The 23,838-nt window shown below is 44.7% G+C and overlaps 1 protein-coding gene and 1 long non-coding RNA gene across 3 annotated transcripts in view; one reads left to right on the plus strand and one right to left on the minus strand.

Moving 5' to 3' along the window:
• LOC139051258 (inner centromere protein-like) overlaps nucleotides 1-12,044 on the minus strand; it is a 100,042-nt gene extending 87,998 nt beyond the window's left edge. Inside the window, exons 1-2 of one of the 2 annotated variants that reach the window (XM_070528262.1) lie at nucleotides 11,894-12,023; nucleotides 11,700-11,805 (exon numbers count right to left, since the gene is read on the minus strand). Coding sequence is in view for 1 of the 2 variants with exons in the window: in XM_070528261.1 (XP_070384362.1) it covers nucleotides 11,894-11,901 (8 nt within the window). In the remaining variant the exon portion in view is untranslated. Of the gene's footprint in view, nucleotides 1-11,699; nucleotides 11,806-11,893 lie in introns of both variants that reach the window. The other variant, XM_070528261.1, reaches the window with a different exon arrangement.
• Nucleotides 11,701-23,838, plus strand: part of LOC139051263 (uncharacterized) — a 36,315-nt gene continuing 24,177 nt past the window's right edge. Inside the window, exon 1 of the long non-coding RNA XR_011509292.1 lies at nucleotides 11,701-11,866. This is a non-coding gene — a long non-coding RNA (uncharacterized lncRNA). The remainder of the gene's footprint in view (nucleotides 11,867-23,838) is intronic.

A 23,838-nucleotide genomic window follows, 5' to 3' on the forward strand; every position in this document is an offset into this window, starting at 1 on the left:
TATGTTAAATTGCATCCATATGTGGGAACTGCCCACATCAAAGGAAAGAAAGTGCAATACTTGCAACCTACCAACATAAACATCAGTCTAGGGAAGGATTCTGTAAGGATCCACTAAGTGGACTGTTTCAGCACACACTGATTAGGTAGAGCTATAAGCTGGTAGAGCAAGTGGCAATCATCACCATGGGCTCTCGTGCTCTATTCATTCAGCGTGTACTGGAATGGACAGTCCACTTAGTCAACACTTACAGACTAGCCCCCTAGGGCTGTGGAAGCACGCAGTATATTAAGCTTAAGTCTGGAGTGCTACCTTCTGCTTATGTGGGAAGTCCTCCTGTTTACCTGTTCCTTTCAACTGAGAGCTGAGCACTGCCTAGGTTAAGTCAGAAAAAGCAACCAGCGTCCATAGAATTCAAACTATTACTATTTGCCCTATATAGTGAAGCCTAAAATGACACTTGACTTGGGCCATATTTTTCGCGATATGTCCGAGAATATTGGGATTTCCCATCAATTTTACCCTTCCTACATCACATAGTGAACAACCTGAAAACTTAACACTGTTGCGCAGAGCGATGAAGGGTCAGGATTTGAGCGAGAAAACAACACATGACACCTGAGCGCAAACTATGAACTGGTTTATTTTTCTGCAAGTGAAGCGTACATAAAGCCTACACGCATGCACAGGAGTCCTCTTCCCGGTCTACCTACACCCTCTATTGTCAGTGATTATGCTAATCTCTTTATTGCTGAGTGAAATAGACGGCGGGCTGACACATGAGCCCTGTGGGTCCACCTTGAGGTTGTATGCTTCCACGACTTGTCTTTTCCTTTGGTTCCTACTTTTCAGCAGAATCATTGCCTTGTGATAATCACCAGTTGATAGTTTGTGCTCAGGTGTCTATTGTTTTCTCGCTCAAGTCCTGTCCCTTCGTCACTCCGCACAACAGTGTTAAGTATGTTGAACCAACTAGCACACTGCACAATTTTCCTGATCTTGAAAACAATTGTAAACTAAAGTCCGTGAGAAACAAAGTGTTCTGTCATGACATACAGATTTATGCATGATCACTTTGCTATATAAAAATACAATTTTAGCCAATGGTAACGAAGAGCTTCACTTTTGGAATTCACTTAAATAATGTCTGTGATGCATTGTGACAGTACGAGGTCCTGGAGATCCTACTGTGGAGATATGTCAACATTGAGCCTATTCCTGTTTAATCTATGGATGGATGCCTTCACGAAGAGTTGGAGAAACTGCACAATACAATGTTTTATATCACATGTAATAATTATGCTGTGATAAAGTGTACACGCTGAGCTTAATGTTTTAGAAAGGCTCCAGAATAGGTATGATGGATAGGCAACCTTTCATTTGGCTCTCTTCATAGTGAAATCTAGACGCATCACCTCAGCCACACTTAGTAAAATCTGTGGGCTCGTACTGCCCATGCCTTTACTGCACAAGTTGCCTTGGTGCTCCCAGTATTGACAGGTAACACTTAAGCACACTCTCATGCACGTGTTTGTTCCAAAGCTACAGCTGCTAACTAAAGTAACTCCCACATGCGATTCTATAACTCTAGACCTAACTGCAAAAACGCATGCAGTACTACGAGTTTGGCATGGAGTCCACATGACATGTGCACAACTTCAAATTTCGTATAGGCAACAGATAACTGGTAACCTGTTAGAGTAACAAAATGGATGCCAAGGAAAATTCACCCAAAGCCTTAGGCAGGAAAATGAGGTGTTGTGATGAGATAAATAGCAATCACATTTGATCGACTGACTAAAAGCTGGCAGGGGTATTGCATTTGACATGATTGAAATGAGCTGCAGCATGGCATGGTAACTGTGGCAGCCTTTACAATGCCGCGCTCTCTGAATTACACTTATGTGCATCCATATGCTGCAGCGACCAGCTGTTTTTATTCAAGAAAGCCAGGTTTGTGGTTCAGCACACATCATACGCTGGCAAACTCACTGATGAGTCAACTCCCTGAGATCATCCCATGAGTCTGAGTGAGACCAGCTGAGCAGTATTTTGGCGAGTTTGAGCCCGAGTGAGCTCGGCTGAGTAGTATATTCTTATGAGTTCAAGTGAGCAGCTAATTATAATTTTGGCGAGTCTGAGTTCTGATTATTTTGCCAACATATATATTGTCCGTGTACTTTCGAAATTCAGCTACGACACTTGCGCATAGGTTGGAAATTAAGCTTCTCGCCAAGTGACTACTGCATAAATGATCATAGAGCTAGCGAAGAACGATACGCCTTAATGATGCAGCGTGCCGCGCGGGATCCATGTGTGCAGCGTGCCAGTGGATGGGTGCGTGTTTGGGAAATTAGGGGGTTTCGACCCATATCCATAGATAATTTACATAATACCTTTCTCCATAGTGTATTATTGCGATAGCAATTTTTGGACACCCTAAGCGAATTTTCGCCATCGCCCTGATGTTTGGTTTAAAGTCCAAGTGTGACAAAAATTATAGTGCTCCGTTGCATCCCACATGCTGGGGTTAATTGCGAATGAAAGGGTGCGATTGTGAGCCGAGAAGGATGGCAGCTTCATGCGTGCTGTCCACGTCCCGTGATCAAGTGCGCGCTAGGGTCAGAGAGCGCGCGACGTCTCTTGCCCGGCCGTGCCCGTGCATATGGCTGTCCGCGCGCAGCAGAGTGCATATACACGGCCCGCGCGTGCCACATTTTTTAAAAGTAATTTGCGGCCGGTGTAAAGGCGGCAAGCCGACGTGGCTGCTGGTTTCACGAGTGTCAATTGGAAGTAGCGATATCTAAGTTTCGGGCGAAACTTGGAGAACAGTGACTTCCTTAGAGGGGCCAAAATTTTGGGGCGCATGAGCGGCACGTATAGTAGAATGCAGTGTTCCATTGTAAAAAAAAAAATTTATGTAACAAAATAGAGTGCTGAGTGTTACGTCTTTGTTACATCAAGGTTCAACAAAAATTAAGCGCTGGAAATCAGCGCTGGACGCACATGCAACTCCTTACGGATCCACACTGAAAACATTTGAGAAAACATTTATTTTAAATACTTTGTACATTTGTATAAATACCTGCGGATATTCCTCTGGTTTAGCCTAATTATGTGCTGCCTACTTAACTTACTGACGCAGCATACGTATCATTGCGAAATTTATAATTTTTTGCTTTTAGAAAAAGCATCGAGTTATTGAATTTTGCGAACAGAAAAAAAATTGCAACTTCCAATATAGCGCGCTTCCTAGGCTATTAAATAGCTACAATGTTCAAGGAACGTACTGTTTCCATGAGTGGTTTACTCATGCAGTAAGATGTACTGCTCCTACACCTTGTAATAAAAAGCATATGCATCGACACATAGCAGCTGATATTCTTGCTTATTTTCTCATCACAGAGGTAGATGGGGCACATGAACCAATATGCTCACACAAATCAACGTGACCAACTACTGCGGAGACATGGCAACGAATTCTTTGTTTACCTTGTACACCACAAGTGCGAGGTTTGCGCATTAATTTGACTTCATGAAACCCTATTTATACTACAGGCTTTGCGGCAATGCTTGCATGCAGTGCGGTGAAGCGCTCGGCGAAACTGCACATATTATATGATTTGTTTGATATTAACTCGAGATGCAAACGTTTGTGCAGGCAGGCAAGCAATGTTTCCATTCACGCAGCGCACCAAAATAGCGAGGTATATGCATTGATCTGGTTTCATGACATCGTACTTTTGCCACTAGCTTTACGGCAGTGCTTGTGTATAGTGCTGCGAATCACGACGGAACTGCACGTTATTATACGGTGTGCTTGAAATCCACTCGAGATGCAAATGTTTGTGCAGGCAGGAAACGAATGATTTAATTCACGTAGCACAACACGAGAGCGCGCTCTATGCAGTCCTTTGATTGAATAAAACTCCATTTCTGCCACAGGCTTCACAGCAATGCTTGCGTAGAGGGCTGTGAAGCTCGACGCAGCTGTAACAACATCCCACAGTACACCCGATTTTTACCGAGTTTGTTTTAAAGGGCCCCTCACAGGCTACATAACAAATTTTGGTTATACACTGAAAGTTGTTACGTGCCCTCTAAGAAGTGTTCTACCGCAAGCATTTTTCAAATTGGTTCATTAACAGCAGATAGAGAATCATTGAAGTGCCGCGAACGCATGATTTCAGGAGGCGAGCGTCGCCGCCTATATAAACACTCTCTCGACATTCCCCGTTTCGCCTGTGTAAGCAAATTTCCTTCACTGCGTTCTCCCATACCGGAGCCGAGGGGTCGCGGCGGGTATACCCTGCCGTCTTCTTTTTTTCACCGTCACCGGCACACTACCGGTGACGGTGTCACGCGAGCTGTTGCGCTTGTCTCGTTTCCTGTAGCGGACGATAGTGCGCGCTCTACACGAGAACACGTGATTAGCGGTATAAGTCAGTGCCCCAGCACTGAGGCAAACGCGAGAGGATAAAAGAGCATTCATGATCGCAATGCTGGGACACATGTAGACAATGACGTATAGTTTCGTTCTCTGCGCGCGTGCAAACGTCGGGAAAAGGAGACGAAACGGAAATTCATCTCTCTTGCTACAGTGCGAAGTAAAACAAAAGCACCCAGACATTCGGGTTGTATTTTTCATTATTTCTCTAAACTTTAATTAGTTCACTGCAGCAACAGATTCAACAAATAACTGATGCTGCCTTGAATCTAAGTCACGTGTCACTCTGAGTGCCATCACAGCACAGCCTGTGCTCCTATGCAGCAGCAAAGTTACGGGCATTCATCTGCTTGCTGTTGCGATAACATTATGACACTTTAACTCAGAGGTACGATTTTTGTTGTGTGAGATTATAGATAGCCAGTAGACTACTTGTCTGATGTTAAATGCTATGACCCACTGGCAATCCACGATGCACTCAACGAAAACGTTTTTATGCTGTGTGTGGCGTGACTCACCAGTGACCCACACGCAAGAATTCTTGCTCTTGTGTTGCCATCTGAGGTTTGAAATTGCAACTAATATATATTTTTATTGCAATGGACATGGGGTGGCATGTTTGTTTCGGAGAGTGGAGTGGCGGCGCATTTCTCAGTTGGGTTTCTTGCAAACTTTCGCAGCAGTCTTTGAAATACGTGCCATTGGAATAAGTACCTGCATTTTTCTTGCTACTCCCAAACTTTTCAGCGTGTCTAATAGATAGATCCTCATGCCCCTTACGGATGAAAAAAAAAAAGCACAATGCAGAGGAAACAAATAAACTTAGTTTTGGGCCAGAAGAATGCACCAGCAACTTCGCGATCACCAGCGGATGAGTCAAGTGCTTCAGTGTCAGATGTTCAGCAGTGGACAGTGAAATCAGTGACAAAGATAGTGTTTACGAACCATCACAGACCTCAGCCAGCATGTCGAATGGAGAGTCAGACCTGACTGATGATTCTGAGGTGAATGATTCAGGATACAATGCTCTCATTTCTCTCAGCCCATCTCTAGAGAAATGGACACCGGCAACAACCACTTCGCCTAGTGTGACACCACACGTACTCTAGGCCGCCCACTATCATTCAGTTGCCATCTAGCCGTTATGCCCTATCTTTATGTTCACTGTTTATTACGGATGACATTTGGCAAATGATGGTCAATGAAACAAACAGGTTCACACAAGTGTTGAAGTCAACTACTCCTAAATCTAAATCACGCTTGAAAAATTGGACGGAAACCAATGCCAAAGAAATTAAAGCATTTATTCGAATACTGATTTGTATTGGTCTCCTCCGTCTTCCTACTCCCAAATCTAAATCAAAGTTGAAAAATTGGATGGAAACCAATCTCTAACAAACGAAAGCATTTGTTGGAATACCAATTTGTATTAATCTCGTCCATCTTCCTATCCGAGTCACTACTGGGCAAAAAGTAACCTGTATGGTGTTGAACACATTCATCAAAATATGAGCCGTGACCGCCTTCTCCCTACTTTTGAGGTTCCGGCATTTTGCAGACAATTAACTGGTTGCAGAGTTGCAGGATCATGTCTTTAAGATCCATCCTCTGGTAGAGAAATTGAACCAAAATTTTTGCCACTGTGCTTGAGCCAGGAAAGGAGGTTGTGATAGATGAAACAATAGTGCCATGGTGTGGCAGACTTTCGTTCTTACAGAGTCAGGCTGTTCAAGGCATGTACCAAAGACGGTTACAGGCTAAAGGTTGATGTATATGCCGGAAAGTGTGACTGAACAATTGGCATCGGACATGCCGAAGATGTATGCTTGAAATTCCTGCAAAATTACAAGGAAGTTGTGTGCCCACTGTCCGTAGACAACTTCTACATGAGCTTGCCGCTCACTTTTCGCCTTCTAAAGGAAGACACTTTCATTCGTGGCACAGTTCGCTCAGTGAGGAAAGGGCTGCCAAAAGATCTCACCGAAGTAAAGGTTGCAAATGGCAGTGTTACCGAACTTCAGTCCAAAAATGGAGTGAAGGCACTGAAGTGGATGGACAAGAGGCCTGTTCTGATACTCACATCTGTCGCCAAATATGAAGCAACTTTGGTGGACAGTGGGAAGAAAACAAGGGACGGTGCACCAATCATGAAACATCAGGCCGGTCTCGATTACAATGCAGCAAAAAAGGGCGTCGACTATAGTGACCAAATGACGTTATACCACAACTGCCTTAGAAAAGGACTCAAGTGGTACAGAAAGGTAGCTGTTGAGTTGCTTGTTGGATGTGTCATCATAAATGCGTGGAACATTCGTGGCATGCTTGAAGGAAACTACGCCAATTATAAAATTTCAAGATGAACTGGCTCATTCACTGTTCGGCCCTCGTCAAGACAACATCGAAGAAACTCGTGGGAGAAGTGTCCACATGCTAAGAAAAACTGGCACATCGGCACACGACACTCAGTGGCTCTGCACTGGCTGCTATGCGGCCAACAGTACCAGCAGTAGCCCAAACTCTATGGAGAGAGTGAGAAAAGTGACCACTTTCTGTGAATAACGCCCCGGCAAGCCATTCATCTGTTTGTTATGCTTTAATTCTAAGCACAAGTAACCTGAGAAGCAAGCTAGCTTCAACTGTAAAATGAGTAGGATGAAAACTTCAAGACATGGCTAATGTTCATACTAAATTTTAGCCTTTCTCTAACTAATAAATATTTCTAACACAGGAACTGACTTCTTGTCTTTTTTAATGGCAAGCACTTTGTAGTTCAACATAGGTTTCTAGCATCTTGAATCCATTGAGGGGCTACAGAATGTATTAAAGAAAGCTAAAAATGCATAATGTTGTGCTGAATGTGATCAAGACACATGTACAAGAAACTATAGTCATTAGTTCGATGAGGACAGTAATGTGCTTTAGCAAGTTAGAACTTTGTTACCAACTTGCCCACATTCACATCTTAACAGATTTAACAATGTTTCCACTACGTGGAGAACCTTGATCTACAGTGCTTTTATCATACTGAAGAAGGTTGGTGTTCCTATTATAACACGTGTACTTAAGAAGCTCAATCTCTCAGGATTTCATGTTGTTTTACTTGACATAAGCTTACGAGGCTTACAGATTACGTGCTCGTATCTCAACGTAAACACTTACTTCCTTTTCAATGATTTTCATTTCTGTAAAAGCACAGTAAATTTCGTCAGACGAGAAGTGCAAATGTGTTTTTTATTCTTTCATACTTGGTGCTTGCTATTATACAACTTACTTATATCAACTTGCTTGTTTAGAAAACTCATAAAAAACACTCCTCCCACCTTCTTCTTTCTTCTTTTACTTTCCATTGACTCTGACTTTCATTATGCTAATAAACTTCAGAAGAGCTTGCTCTCAGGCTAGTTTGTACACACTGCTAAGAATGAAAAAAAATGGAGAGAAAACGGGACAAGAAAGAAAGGCCTACAGAATGCTGATTTGCGCGCGGCAATCTATATCAAGGACGGGGTGCTGGACCAGGGAAGCTAAGAAGCCGCCACAACAAACTATGGGAGCTAGGTGAATGGCTTCGATGTCCACACAGAAACATAAATATAGGAATGTTATAGAATGCTGTGTCATTCAACAACCCCGTGAATGTTGAAAAGTGGGATAGTGATTAGCTGAAAAGAGTTTCAGAGAGCTCCAGGGAGTGGGGAGGATGATACAGTAAGGGGGCTAGGGTGGTGACACGCATTAAGGGCATCAAGAATGAAGTGAAAAATTATGGAACATAGGGGGATTGTCTCATCACTCCTCGATCGCTCAACACCAGATAGCTGTGGCCAGTTGCCTTAGCTGAGATTCACCTACCCTGTCATAGCATGTGCTGTGCTTGCTGCTTTGCAGTCTTTAGAATAGGCAGGTGTAAGGGAAGCATGCCCATAATGCCTGCAATTAAGTAATAGGCGACTTGCAAAATAGTGCCCGCTCTCTTCCATACACAGCCATGGCTGAACCACTCACTAGCAAATCTGGTAAGAAAATAACGCTGACCTTCACTGTTACTTGGGCTGCAAACAAGAAGACACAAGACAGAGCGCTGTCATGTTTTTAGCACAGTTCACTTTCCTAAGTAATGTACCAACAAGGTCATAATATACATTATATAAATACATCAATTTGTAAACAAAATGTTATTTTTAATATAGTCATTTTTAAAAACAGCACAAGGATGATAGCATAATTTTAGGCATAGTCTTAGCAATGAAAAACTTTTGTCAGAAGTTAAGCAAAGTTTTGGCAACGTAAAAATGTGCATCCTCATTGCTAAAGCATTCCTGTCCGGGGAGTGCTAGGAGTTTGTCTTGGTGTGATGTAAAACACTCCACACATTTATATAGTGCTAGAGAGAGAGGTGATGGGGGAGTGGTAGTGACCAGTGGAGAATCCTTCCCTGAAATGAATTTCTGGCTACGTCACTGAATGTCTGCAATGCCTTGTAATAGCAATAGGTCTTGGATGGAAACACTATAGATGATACCAGTGAACCTATTGAGCCTATTTCTGTTTAGTGAGGTGATGTATGTTTTCCCAAAGAATTATAGAAACTGTACAATGGAATGTTTTGTACCACCTGTAATAACCATGCTGTAAGAAAACAGAAAGGCTGAGCTTAGATGTTGTAGGAAATCTCTTAAGAGGCTCAAGGATCGGTAAAGATGACTAACTTCTGTATTCTCCACTCAACCCTCCACCTGGATTCAAATGCACAGCAGCCCCACTCCTTGACACAGGCGGTTGCTTAGCTGTAATTAAACTTCATGTCAATTACTGTGAAACACAGCGTCGTCTTCAGTCAAGGAGTGGCACTGCGCTCATCTCAGTGGAATGAAGCTTCCAGTCATAGATTGTTTCAGAATACAGGGTAAGTGACCTCACATTTTACTCTCTTCGTCGTGAAATCTAGACACCAAAGCCTCGGTTTGAACAAGTAATGCTTTAAGCGCTCTCTCATGCATATGTTTGCTTTAAGGCAGAGTCAGCTTACTATATCCTGCTTCTGCCACATGCAAATGACACAAAAATATCTCAATAAAATGATTGTGATTTAAGTGGTACACACTCTCTGCAATGTGATTAAATGTTTGTAATAAAAGAAGCACTACTCATGTGCTGGTCAGCATCTGCAGCATTATGTTCACCAAGATAGCTTTTTTGTCTCAATATATTCAATATTGTTGCAAATTTAAGAGGTTTTGCAGCTAACATGTAGCTGTCAACTTGTGTCTCGAGAACATACAGGTTTAGTTGAGAGGAGCGCTATATTGCATGAGACAAAGGAGCATTTTTAGACTGCTTGTTTTATTTATGTGTGAAAAACAATTGTGAAGGTTTTAATAGCAAAGTAATACAGTAGGTGTTGGCAACGTGAACAAGCCATGCAAAGTGTATGCATTAGAAATGAACTATCCAGATGAGGACCCCCCACCCCACTGATATATGTCAATGCTATAATATCAAATGCTGTGACATTTAACACATATGGTGACTAAAAAAAAAGGATAACTAAAGCAAGAGCAGCATTAATAAAACAACAATATCAACTGCAAAATTTATACAATTTTTCTCAAAACTTTTATCTTCGCATAAACTGTGGCCTCACACACTGTGGGCACTTTTGCTAACAACCTTCACATTTCACTAGTGCTAATTCTAGCTTCCCTTTAGCTTCTAGCTTGATTCTAGCTTCCAGCTCAACTGCAATGTTTTGAACGTCAGGGCATGTGCAAGTGAAAATTAGTTTGTGATGGCCATGTGGATCTGTTTCTCTGCCTGAATAATAGGGAGAGGAGGGCAATATAATTGCCTTGAGAACTATTAAGCAGAAGCAGCATGGTGGATGAGGAGCAGTGGCCGGAATAAAACATTTCAGGAGTTCAATGTAGTAAGGATAAAGGAGTCATATGATTAACTTCGCAAGAATATGAGGCCATTATAACACTAAGGGAAACAGACTGGCCCATCACACTGAATTTTCAAATATCCTAACTGGTCTAGAACACCTTGCACAGCTGCTGTAATTAGGAAAAAAAAAATGTAGCATTGTCGTAAAAAGACAGCTTTTTTGTTTGTTTACTCTGCTATGCCACTGTACACATTATTACTATTACTTTTTTTTCTTTTGGAACAGAAAGTCACCATATGCCTGGAGGTTTTAGATCACCTTCTTGGTGTGCTCCCGATATATGAACAGTTCGAAAACATTAACATTGTTGCTTGGTTTATTGCCCAAGTAGAGCGGCACGTAACGACTGACTACGGAACCAGGCGTGTGAATATGCACACCCTGTATCCAATCAACCCCTATATCAATCAATTTTGTACAATTAGACCTCCATATATTGAACTTTAATGTAACAAACCGTTTTACTTTGCAGAACTTATTTGGTGTGCATATAGAAATCTTCAATTTATTGAATTCTGTTTATCTGCAATTTCAATTTACGGAAACTATAAATTCTTCTAAAATTTAAATGAGGATATGTGTTGCATTTGAACTGTAAATTCTATGGACGTACAAGCGCTTTCCGGGAGTAAAGCTTCACGATTTCCTTCCAAAGTTTATTCGACTTAAGGACAAAATTCTGCAGCAAAGTTATAAACGACCACAGGTGACAAGCAGCTGAATGCGAGGTATCTGGTACAGACCCACGGGGGAAAACTTAAAAACCACAATAGCACACATTCAGGCGAGTATGTAAACAGGCGAACTAAGCAGGGAACAAAAACAACACAGCACTGCTTTCATAGGTCCCGAATGATCAGAGTTTCGTCAGAGTTGGTGCAAGCACGCATCCGCAGATAAAACGGGCTCCCACCGTGCATTGACCAATACTTCGAGAGCTGACGCCTACACAATAACCGGGGTAGGTTACAGCACTTGTTTCTGCTCGAATGATGTCGCGACAACGCAAGTAGTTGCAATAGGGGCGACGACCTTCCACAACTCCAGAACATCACAAAAGACCGTTTGCACATGTACTAACCAGCCAAACAAACTAACCACGGCAGCGAAGACCACTTAAATCGAACATACAACGCAGAAACACCTCGTAAAGTTTTCACCATAGAGAAAGGTTACACCTTGTTGCACAGACGCTCACAAGAAATTCAAGAAATGTCCAAAGCGCACTACCGCCGCCTTTTAAAAATCCAACGGGAGCCAAGCCAAATCAGTAATAAGTTGGCTATTTGGGTGAACGCAACGTACCCGTTAGAACCACCGGGTACGCCCAACGCACTCGTTCGAACCACCGGGTACGCCCAACGCCGGCCCAAGGTGCCAGAAGTGGAAAATCGAAGAAGCCCACTGTGAACTGGAGACCCCACCCGAGCGTGCCATCACCTGATTTTTCTGCACTACAACACACAACACAGGTGAGTTGAGCGTCGCGAAAAACTCACCCGGCCATTTCGGGTCGGTTCCCCTTCGAATGTTGAGGAATTGTCAACAGTTAATCGCAGCGAACGAGCGAACTATGACCAACTGTGTTCAATATGGTGCCTAGAATACACTGGCTCGTGCGCCGTGCACCAGCTCTTTTCAATGGACGAGCGTGGCGCCGCCTGCAATGAATGCCCACGATGGCCGGCAGAGGTCGCTGCCACATGGGTGGGTGTGAACTGTGGGTGTCACAGGAAAAAATCATAACAGTCAAGGGGAAGAGAAATGCAGCCATAATGAAGCACAGAGCGCTATGGGGATACAATAGGTACGAGGTCCTCCGAGGTATGTGGAAAGGGGTAATGGTTCCAGGACTTACTTTTGGAAATGCGGTTCATCATCATCATCATCATCATCATCAGCCTGGTTACGCCCACTGCAGGGCAAAGGCCTCTCCCATATTTCTCCAACGACCCCGGTCATGTACTAATTGTGGCCACGCCGTCCCTGCAAACTTCTTAATCTCATCCGCCCACCTAACTTTCTGCCGCCCCCTGCTACGCTTCCCTTCCCTTGGAATCCAGTCCGTAACCCTTAATGACCATCGGTTATCTTCCCTCCTCATTACATGTCCTGCCCATGCCCATTTCTTTTTCTTGATTTCAACTAAGATGTCATTAACTCGCGTTTGTTCCCTTACCCAATCTGCTCTTTTCTTATCCCTTAACGTTACACCTATCATTCTTCTTTCCATAGCTCGTTGCGTCGTCCTCAATTTGAGTAGAACTCTTTTCGTAAGCCTCCAGGTTTCTGCCCCGTAGGTGAGTACTGGTAAGACACAGCTGTTATATACTTTTCTCTTGAGGGATAATGGCAACCTGCTGTTCATGATCTGAGAATGCCTGCCAAACGCACCCCAACCCATTCTTATTCTCCTAATTATTTCCGTCTCATGATCCGGATCCGCCGTAACTACCTGCCCCAAGTAGGTGTATTCCCTTACGACTTCCAGTGCCTCGCTGCCTATTGTAAATTGCTGTGGTTTTCCGAGACTGTTAAACATTACTTTAGTTTTCTGCAGATTAATTTTTAGACCCACTCTTCTGCTTTGCCTCTCCAGGTCAGTCAGCATGCATTGCAATTGGTCCCCTGAGTTACTAAGCAAGGCAATATCATCAGCGAATCGCAAGTTACTAAGGTACTCTCCATTAACTTTTATCCCCAATTCTTCCCAATCCAGGTCTCTGAATACCTCCTGTAAACATGCTGTGAATAGCATTGGAGAGATCGTATCTCCCTGCCTGACGCCTTTCTTTATTGGGATTTTGTTGCTTGCTTTATGGAGGACTATGGTGGCTGTGGAGCCGCTATAGATATCTTTCAGTATTTGTACATACGGCTCGTCTACACCCTGATTCCGTAATGCCTCCATGACTGCTGAGGTTTCGACAGAATCAAACGCTTTCTCGTAATCAATGAAAGCTATATATAAGGGTTGGTTATATTCCGCACATATCTCTATTACCTGATTGATAGTGTGAATATGATCTATTGTTGAGTAGCCTTTACGGAATCCTGCCTGGTCCTTTGCTTGACAGAAGTCTAAGGTGTTCCTGATTCTATTTGCGATTACCTTAGTAAATAGTTTGTAGGCAACGGACAGTAAGCTGATCGGTCTATAATTTTTCAAGTCTTTGGCGTCTCCTTTCTTATGAATTAGGATTATGTTAGCGTTTCTCCAAGATTCCGGTACGCTCGAAGTCCTGAGGCATTGCGTATACAGGGTAGCCAGTTTCTCTAGGACAATCTGTCCACCGTCCTTCAACAAATCTGCTGTTACCTGATCCTCCCCAGCTGCCTTCCCCCTTTGCATATGTCCCAAGGCTTTCTTTACTTCTTCCGGCGTTACCTTTGGGACTTCAAATTCCTCTATACTATTTTCCCTTCCATTATCGTCGTTGTTGCCACTAGTACTGTATAAATCTCTATAGAACTCCTCAGCCACTTGAACTATCTCATCCATATTAGTAATGATATTGCCAGCTTTGTCTACACAACGCATACATCTGATTCTTGCCGATTCCTAGTTTCTTCTTCACTGTTTTTAGGCTTCCTCCGTTCCTGAGAGCATGTTCGATTCTATCCATATTATACTTCCTTATGTCAGCTGTCTTACGCTTGTTGATTAACTTCGAAAGTTCTGCCAGTTCTATTCTAGCTGTAGTGTTAGAGGCTTTCATACATTGGCGTTTCTTGATCAGATCTTTCGTCTCCTGCGATAGTTTGCTCGTACCCTGTCTAATGGAGTTACCACCGACTTCCCTTGCACACTTAATGATGCCCACAAGATTGTCGTTCATTGTTTCAACACTAAGGTCTTCTTCCTGAGTTAAAGCTGAATACCTGTTCTGTAGCTTGATCTGGAATTCTTCTATTTTCCCTCTTACCGCCAACTCATTAATCGGCTTCTTGTGTACTAGTTTCTTCCGTTCCCTCCTCAGGTCTAGGCTAATTCGAGTTCTTACCATCCTGTGGTCACTGCAGCGCACTTTGCCGAGCACGTCCACATCTTGTATGATGAGAGCCTGTTGCGGTTGTTTGCTTTAAATCAGGGGTACAATCAGGACTCGACGGGAACCAAAGGTCAGTGGGTCGCCTCGCATTGGGCGCTCACGGGAAGACTACAAATGAAGCTGTGCAAGGGGATATGGGCTGGACTAGTTTTGAAGTGAGGGAAGCTCGCAGTAAAATTGAGTATGAAGAACCATTGATTCACAGTGGAGGAAAAGAACTAGGAAGCTTACCAGCAAGTATGCGGCCTGTGGGGTGGGCAACACAGCAACAAAGAAGGTCAAGCGGAAAGTCAGAGAGGCTGAATTAATCATGGGTGGCGGCAATGGAAAAGAAACCTGCCATGAGTAACTACTTAAGGGGAAAAAACGAAATTAGGAAAGAAACCATTTATGATAACTCAAAGGGAAGCTCATTACTTTTCGAAGCGAGATCGGGATGCCTTAGAACACGCACCTATAAAGCGAGATATAAGAAGGAAGAAGAAGCATGTGCTTGCTGCGGTAAAGCTAGGGAAACGACGGAGCATATTTTATTAGAATGTGAAGACGTCTATCCAGCGGTCGATTCAGGCACCACTGGCCTCCTTGAAGCCCTTGGGTTCAGCGGGAGCAGTGGTAAAGCAAACAGGTCCGCAATAGACATCAGTAAGAGGCGATTGGAGGATTGGTGGAAGAAAAGTAGGGAAACGACAAAGGACGGAGACGTACAAAAGCACAGTTCGCAATAGGGTATCAGAAAATTTGGACGTGGTAGTGCATAGTGTTTTTTTTTTTTCATTGGTTAACCTAGGTAGGATATTAGACAGCATAGTAGCAAAAGCTTGGTGGCGCAAGCCACCGCCCCGTTCCAAAGGGGACGCTCATAACATCCATCCATCCATCCGTGTAGAGTTACTGTATGAAAACAAAAATACGCGTGCATGTGACGTTGACATTTAGTGACGTCACTTCCGTGCGTTGCAGGAGTCGATTCTGTGTGGGGTCGTCTGGGGAGCACCGCGTTGCAGCAGTCTTTGCCTTTTGCGGCACAAAGAGTGACGTCAGGGCCTCTCCTTAGTTTCCTTCCTCCGTGGTGCCACCCGAGAGGCCGCGGACGGCACACTAGCCAGTATATTCTAGGCACTATAGTTTTTAAATACAATTGGCGGCAAACAGGCAAGCATGGCGGCAGTTGATGTTTACACGATGCCGCTGATTGCGCTGACCATGCAAATCGTACTGACTTTCAGCTTACAATGTTCGTTTGTTTTTTACATTCACAGTAATCTACCTGAAATATTTGTTTAAAACAAATTTGAGAAATAAGCTTGTCCCGGAAAACGTGGCGACGTCTCGAGTTATGAGGTTGCGGACCTGAACGCAAGCCATACCGTATGAGTTCGAGAGTAGTTATTTCATAAAAGCAAAAACATACAACAATGTGACGTCACATTCGGTAAAGTCAACTTGTCCTCCTTTCTCACCTTCTCTTAGCTAACGCATGCGCAGCGACACTTCTACGTGATAAACGGTTCTGTGAGACGTGCTGAAGTGGTTTGAGGCGTCATGGCCGGAATTTCTGCTGGCGTTCAGGGGCGCGATCGGAGATATTTTGTTCGATACGCGTTCTGTTCAGTTGCTGCAACGTCACAAAGTTGCAGTATGCAAAATTTCTGACAGCGGGGTGGAGAGAGCAGCCAATCAGGAATCGGTCACCTCCCCGGAAGTTTACCTCCGTCGTTTGTCGTCTGCTTGCAAACAGTATACTACAAAGCTAAATGTTTCTCGTCTTCCAATTGAATGAAATCTTTGTCTAAAAAAACGTATTTTTTCTTCTCAAGGCCAAACACGTTTTGAAATAGCAGTACGTGTGACTACTGCAATTTATAACTATTAGGTTCTTTGCGTCGTCCCTAGGTGGTGTCGCGCACAGCGAGAAGGAAAAAGAAAAAAAAAACGACGGGACGAGTGGCACACTTTTCAAGAGGCAGCCACAACATCCCAGTATAGTGAGCTAGAATATTCTAGTACACTATAATCCCAGTGGCTCGCTGGCACCGATGATGTTGTCGATTTCTCTGTACAACCAACGAATTATTTGTTTCGAGAAACAAAAACGACGCCGGAATTCACTTTCTGCCATTTCTTCAAACGCGTTTCGCACCCCCACCCACTCTCCTCCTTCCTCTAGAAACGCCAGCGAAACAACCGAAGTTTCCAACGGAAGCGCCATTTTCTGGAATTAAACTATGGATCGGATTCAAACGTGCCATTCGTGCCATTCCGCAGCCGAAAAAGGCCGTCTGTTGGATCCAATCCAATCCACCAGACGCGCCATGCGAAGCCGTGGACCGCGAGCGACGCCACTGCTCCTGACGGGTAGCGCCATCTGTGGCAGAAAAATCGAAACTGGGAATATACACTGCGCATTTCTGCTGTGCCGCGCTGCAGCCGCTCGCTTTTTGTGCACGTGCAGGGCCCTTTCCTCCCGTTGCACGTGCAGCATGCCACAATGTATCGCCTTCAGTGCGGCTTCAAAGAGATCGGCCAGCTGGACCGCTATTTCAGGAAAGCCAACTTGTTAAAAGGAGAAAAGTTCGTCAGTCACGTATACTCTGTGGAGCAGACAATCAACGACAACGATGCACAGCTCAATGCGAAATGTATTTCACAAGTGAGCGACAACATTGTGCACGACGTGTACCTCGAGATGAGTGTCATTCTGTCATATGTTAAAAATACTAATTGTCTTAACTGACTGTGAAATGAAGCTGCGCACTTTTGATGTTCTTCGTTGTCGAATATGAAGCATATGCTTTAGTTATTTTGATATGGCAGCCTTACAGTTGTCGTCGTCTACTTTCGGGGCGAACGTTTGCGGCGTGCGAAAAAAAAGTAATTGTATGGTCATGGCATCCCACTGAAAAGCCTGGGAAGATAGAACACTTGTGCTTCGCCCGTTGGAGCATCACTGCACCGACTTGGCGGCGAGGCAGCTGAAATTTAAGCACTGCAAAACCAGTTGAACTCCTCACCTCGTTGATTTCGGTGGTCGCGTCATGCCTGCACTCAAGTTTTAGGAAAGTATCGGCTTTACAGGCGTATAAAACCTGCTGCGCGAACGCGGTTCAGTGTGAGTGGGGGGCAGAATTAAAGGCGCGATATGGTATTGTGCGCGTGATGCGCTCGCGTAATTAGTGCGCTAGTGAACGGACACTCGAAACACTGTGCTGAGTGTTTATATTAGTAAACGTAAGCATATTATGTTGCTTTTATTTTGGCTTTATAGGGCAGCCTGGAGTATTGTGGCAGAGGTGCAGATTTGGAGTTAGCTTTGGAAATGCGCACCATGCCATGTTGCTGAATATCTGTAGATGCAAGTTTGGAAGGCAGCTACATTTGAAAAGTAGTTGCAAATGGCTTCACTGTCTCACCCTTATTTTTTTTCTTTCATAGCTGCAGTGGTCGTGCCTTGAAAAGCGGAATTCTTGTATTCCAGAAGGCAGATGCACCTGCAAAGCTGGCATTACGGCTCAGTGCAAGCATGCAGCTGAGGTGTGCATTTACGTCAACAATAAAGAAGTAAATTCACGCACCAGCCAGCCCCAGAAATGGGGCAAGCCAAGCAGAAACCCAAAGAGACGCCTAGAACAAGATGTCTCGGACCTCTTCCCAAATGAGTTAGAAAAACATTAATGCTGTAGAATGCACTGCTTCAGTGAAGTAACTGCACCAGTACTGAAGGTACGAGAATTAGGGGCTCGTTACGATACAGCAGCCCACAACACCGCAATACTTCGGACCGCGCTTTCGCTTCGGCGGAGCCGCTTTTGCCATTGTGGAAACTCAACTTCGCGCAAGAAGCCTTTTGACAACGTTCCCAGCTGGCGGCGCGACACCCCAGCGCCCCGACTCGACAATAGCGCGGGTGCGCACGTGCAGTGGCTGCCTGCAAACTGGTTGCGCCTGGCTGCGCGGGCGCCATCTATCCCCAGTTTTGCTCGGCTCGCTCGCTGGAGCAGCAGTGCGCGCTGTCGTCGTGTGCCCAAACTTGAGCTTGGGTTCCCTTGAAATGCTCGGTGGGCGGATGATTGACAGAAGCGTGTCGTCATTTTGACGTCACCAAAAACGGGGCGGCGCCCCGCGGCAGGAGACGTCGGCGCGGAGTAGGCCAATCGCGCGCGCCGGTAACCGAACGAACGCGCCGAACAACCATCTCCGATCGCACCCCAGGTGGACGGAACACGCAGCGCGATGTGTGCGCGCATTTCCGAGTCTACAATCAGCCTCGGAGATTAATTATTGCGTATTTCTGAATGTTCCAATCACTAATGTGACCTTATTGCAGTATTATCCTATATTTCTAAGCTGCGGTTTAGGAGCCATGAAACATACGCGACGATCGTAACAGCGTGAGCGTGGGTACCGCTCTGCTACGATAGGGGCTGTGATGTTATACTTTGACAAGCGTTCAAACTGTTCGCTCCAGGTTACATTGCGTGACTACTTGGTTCGATGGATGAGGTTTCCGCCCCTGAATAAAATACTTTTCGCAATTAATAGCAGCATACCTTACAGTCTGAATTAAGCTTGTCCAGCAAAGGGGCTGTTTACGAACTGCGCGAGCGTCCTAGGCAGTGGTAGGTGGTGGATTACATATATATTTGTTTTATATACTGCATGGTCCAAGCATACGGTATCAGCGGTTATGTATTTATAAACGTTGTGCGGCGTGACTATGTGAGGCCCAATTGCGGCGTTAGCCCGTTTTCTCTTGCTATTTCGAGAAAGAGGAAGATAACCGAATTTTTTTTTTTGGTTGTGTTCGTTCTATTCTTTGTGACGCACTCACACGTATTACGGAAATTTTGTCCTCAAAAATGGGCATCGCATTCTTTTTATGCGATGTCTCATATATTGTGGCTGTATGCAGGCCAAAAAGGCAATGTCGAAGCGCACAGGTTACATATGTACCGTGCTGGTTCACCAACCGCAGTGATCGCTGTGTTGAGCAGCGCCATCGGCCTCATGCAGGAAGGCTAGCGTAGACATATGGTAATTTGAAGCCTACTAGACTTGAAATGCGTGAGGACGATGCCCGTGCATCACAAATACTTGATAGCGCCTGCCGCTTAGATGTTTCGTGGTTGCCTTAGCTAGGTTGGCCGTGCACGAGCATTCGCTCTTATGCTTTATGTTTTACTCCCTACACCAAGCGATCAGATATTGAGCAGATTTATCATTTCGTTCTGCTAATACAGAGACACCAGTTTTCTTTGTTGAATTAAAACCGATATAAGCAAAATAGTTCACAACACATACACACACCGCGACTGATAATGTGCGTACACCGCGGCTGATAAAACGCGTCACATTTTTGCGCCCCCAAGAGATATTTCCGCCCCCAAGAGATATTTCCGCCTACTCTAGTTACCGATGCACCGAAAGGCTTCCCTGCATGACGACCTTATATGAACGGGCATGGCGTAAATGGCGTAAATTTCACAAAGTACCATCTAAAACATCTCGAAATCATTCCGCAGCACGCGACAGCTGGATGGATGGATGGATGATTGTGGTTCAACCCTTTGAATCGGGCGGCGGCGACGCGCGCCACCTAGCCTATGTATTTACTCCTTTACGTTTGCGTTGATATTGTCCACCAATCAGATAGCCTCCGTTTAGTTATTTCTACCTGTTCAAAGTCTATTCTACTTTCACTGTCTTTAAAACCCAAGGCTTTGAATAGTTCCCCGTTAGATTCAACTGCAGGGTGAAGTTGTTTACAAGCAAGTATCAGGTGTTCCGCCGTTTCCTCCTCCTCTCTACACGCCTCGCATACCAAATCTATCTCCTGGTATCTGGCTCGGTACGTTTTAGTCCTCAGTACACCTGTCCTGGCTTCGAACAACAATGAGCTTCCCTTAGAGTTATCGTAAATATTTTCTTTGGCTATTTCTTGCTTAAACGTCCTGTATGTCTCCAATGCCGATTTGGTTTGCATCTCTGTACTCCACATACCCCTCTCTGCCTCCTTAACCTTTTTCTTGACAGATGATTCCTTACTTGTTCCCCCGCTACTGCCCAAGTATTTGCTTGTCAATTTTCTAGTTCGCTTCCTCCACCTCGTGTCAACATTCCTCGTGTATAAGTAACTGAGAACCTTCCTAGCCCACCGAATTTCCCCCATTTTTCTCAATCACTCCTCAAAGGCTATCTTGTTACTAGCCTCTCTGCCCTCGAAAGAAGACCATCCCAGATCCCCCTGCACTCCAAGATTTGGTGTCTTGCCATGTGCTCCCAGAGCGAGCCTACCCACCCCACGTTGCCTAATTTCCAACTGTTGCCGGGTCTCTGTTCTAATACATAGAACCGCATTGGCAAAAGTCAGGCCTGGTACCATTACCCCCTTCCATATCCCTCGTACTACCTCGTACCTATTGTAGTTCCACAGTGCCCTACTCTTCATAATCGCTGCACTTCTGTTACCTTTAGTCGTTAGATATTTTTCGTACTCTGTCAGATACTCAATGCCATTATTTATCCACACCCCAAGGTACTTGTATTTATCGACTATCTCCAGCGTGGCCTGTATCTTATGCTCGATCGCCGCAACTGTTATCGTTAAAAATCATGACTGCTGATTTTTCTTTGCTAAACTTCAAGCCTAATCTGTCTCCTTCTGTACCACATATGTCCATTAATTCCTGCAGATCTTCTGCATTGTCAGCCATTAATACAATATCATCCGCGTACATCAGTCCTGGTAATGACTGTTCAATCAATTTTCCTTGCTTGAGAAATGATAGGTTGAAGCCGAGTCCGCTTTGCTGTATTTTGGCCTCTAGACCTTGTAGGTACAGCATAAACATCAGAGGCGACAATGGGCACCCCTGCCTAAGCCCCCGCCGAATCATGACAGGCTCCGAAACCTGCTTTTCCCATTGTATAATCACCCGGTTACCTTTATAGATATCTTTTAAGAAATTGGTTACTCCATCTTGCACTCCTAAAGTTTCCAGAATGCCCCACAAGCCCTCTTGAAGTACACTGTCATAGGCTCCCTTGATGTCCAAAAAAGCCAGCCATAGGGGTCTGTGTTCCTTTTCAGCTATTTCAATGCACTGTGTTAGGGAGAACAGATTGTCTTCTAGCCTCCTATGCTTCCGGAACCCATTTTGTAGCTCTCCAAGTACCCCCTCGTTCTCTACCCATGCCTGCAGTCTGTCCTTTATAATCTGCATAACCACCCTGTAAACCACTGACGTCACTGTTATAGGCCGGTAGTTATTTATGTCAGCTTTGTCCCCCTTTCCCTTATATATCATTCTCATCCGACTTAGCCTCCATTCGTCAGGTACTTTACCATCCACTAGCATTTTGCTCACCACCTCCCTCAATGCTTTCTTAGATTTCGAGCCCAATTTCTTTATTAACATGATTGGAATACCATCGGGGCCTGCCGATGTGCTACTTGGTACCCTCTTCTCCGCCCTTTCCCACTCTTTTTTGTCCAAGCGAAAGCAGTGGGTTGACCGGGCTATCCCTCTCCGACGTACTGCATGTACCATTTGTCTGTTTTGTAAATTTTTCCCTCATCATGGTTCCTATGCTCCATTGCCCCCTCTCCTTCTAACCGAGTACCTTGAGCTGTTACTATATACCTCTGCTCTAGGCTTGTCCTATTACCCAAGGAGTTCAGATGTTGCCAGAATTTCCTAGCTGCCTGTTTATCTTTTTTATTGCTTATTTTTGACATCCATTGGGACCCTTTTGTCTTGATTTTCTCGTTGATCAAATAAGATGCTTCCCTTTTGCATTTTATGTAGTTTACCCATTTCCTCTCTACTTCTGCTTCAGGTTCTCCCTTACTTTTGGAATACCTGTGTTCCCTGGAGGCTTCCTGACGTTTTTTTATGGCCTTCTTAACCTCTTCATCCCACCAGCTCTTGAGTTTTCGTATCCCTTGCCTTGTTTTCCTGACTCGCGCCTTACCTAGCTCACGCTCAAATAGTCTCATTAACTTTGGGTAAGTCCAATCAGTTTCAGTACCCTCTGATATTTCCTCTTCAATTTGTTTGGCCGCTATTTCCACTTCGTCTTCTGAGTAAAAAATCACATCTGGCGTTTCCTCGCGCGTCGTTCGTGTTTTAGTTTCCCTCTTAAAACTCAACATGATACGTTTGTGGTCGCTACCTATACTTCTGGAGCCCTGTTCATCTATAATCATGGCTCCTAATCTATCGTACATCCTATGTGACATTAACGCATAATCTATTGTCGAGTGTCGACCCCCTACCTCCCATATTATGGTCCCGTCACACTTTTCAGTAGAGTTACAGACAACTAAGTTAAGCCTCTCACACATATCCAGCAGCATATGTTACCTGTGGAGTCTGTGTGCCCATCCATATCTTCAACACGCGCATTCATGTCTCCTAATACAATTACTTCACATCCTTTTCCCAGCTCATTGATGTCCGCTGCTATACAGTCCAACATTTTTTTGTTTTCCTCTTTAGCATTTGATCCTGTCCAAAGGTATACAAGAAGTGTTTTCGCCCCTGCTATTTTTCCTTCTAGCCATAAATGCTCCTTGCATTCCTGTTTGACCCTTTGCCAATTTGTATTTTTATGAATGAATGCTCCAATTCCCCCACCCTTTCTGCTACCCTGCACTCTGTTGCAGTATTCCCATGCATAATCAGGGTTACAGGGCGGTTGTTCCATGTCCCTAAGATGTGTCTCTACAAACCCATAAACCATTAAGTTCTCCTGCCTTAGTTGTTCTTCGATTTCCTCCCATTTTAGCCTATTTCTGCCACCTTGCATGTTAATGAACCCTATGTCTGACTTAATTTGGTTCTTGCGCTTATTCCTGTCACCTCTCCTACAGTGCCGATGTTCGCGTGTTTGTGGCTCCTGCCTCGAATCGTCCACGCCTACACTGCTTCTTTCAGGGCTCTGGGTCCCCCTAAAAAAGCTGTTGCCTGGCGACCCATCTTGCCCCCTATCCTTTTGCCAGTGGCACCACTGTAGTGAATACCATCCTGCACAAAAGGCCGGAAGCCGGTTCCGTACACGTCCCTGTTGACCTCCATCACGCTGTACCCGAGTCGTCCGCTCAGACTCCTAATGACCCGATTGGCTTCAACCACCCTCCTTTCTACCTGGTAAGCCTGGCCCTGGACCTCTGGGATAGTGCATATGGTCACATGCACCCTCCCGGAGGCCTCTCTAAGCTTACTCAGCCCAGTCTCAATGTGCCTCTCAAGGTCCTGGCTTCTCCCCTTAAGCACGTCATTGAGCCCAGAATGCATAATGACCAAGCTGTCGCTCTCCGTGCTGACCCCAACTACTTCCCGCGCCTTGGTCATTGCTTCCGCCATACCCTTGCCCGCTTGCACCTCCAC

This window comes from Dermacentor albipictus, unplaced genomic scaffold (assembly GCF_038994185.2).
Source record: "Dermacentor albipictus isolate Rhodes 1998 colony unplaced genomic scaffold, USDA_Dalb.pri_finalv2 scaffold_11, whole genome shotgun sequence".
In the NCBI taxonomy this organism is placed as follows: Eukaryota; Metazoa; Arthropoda; class Arachnida; order Ixodida; family Ixodidae; genus Dermacentor; species Dermacentor albipictus.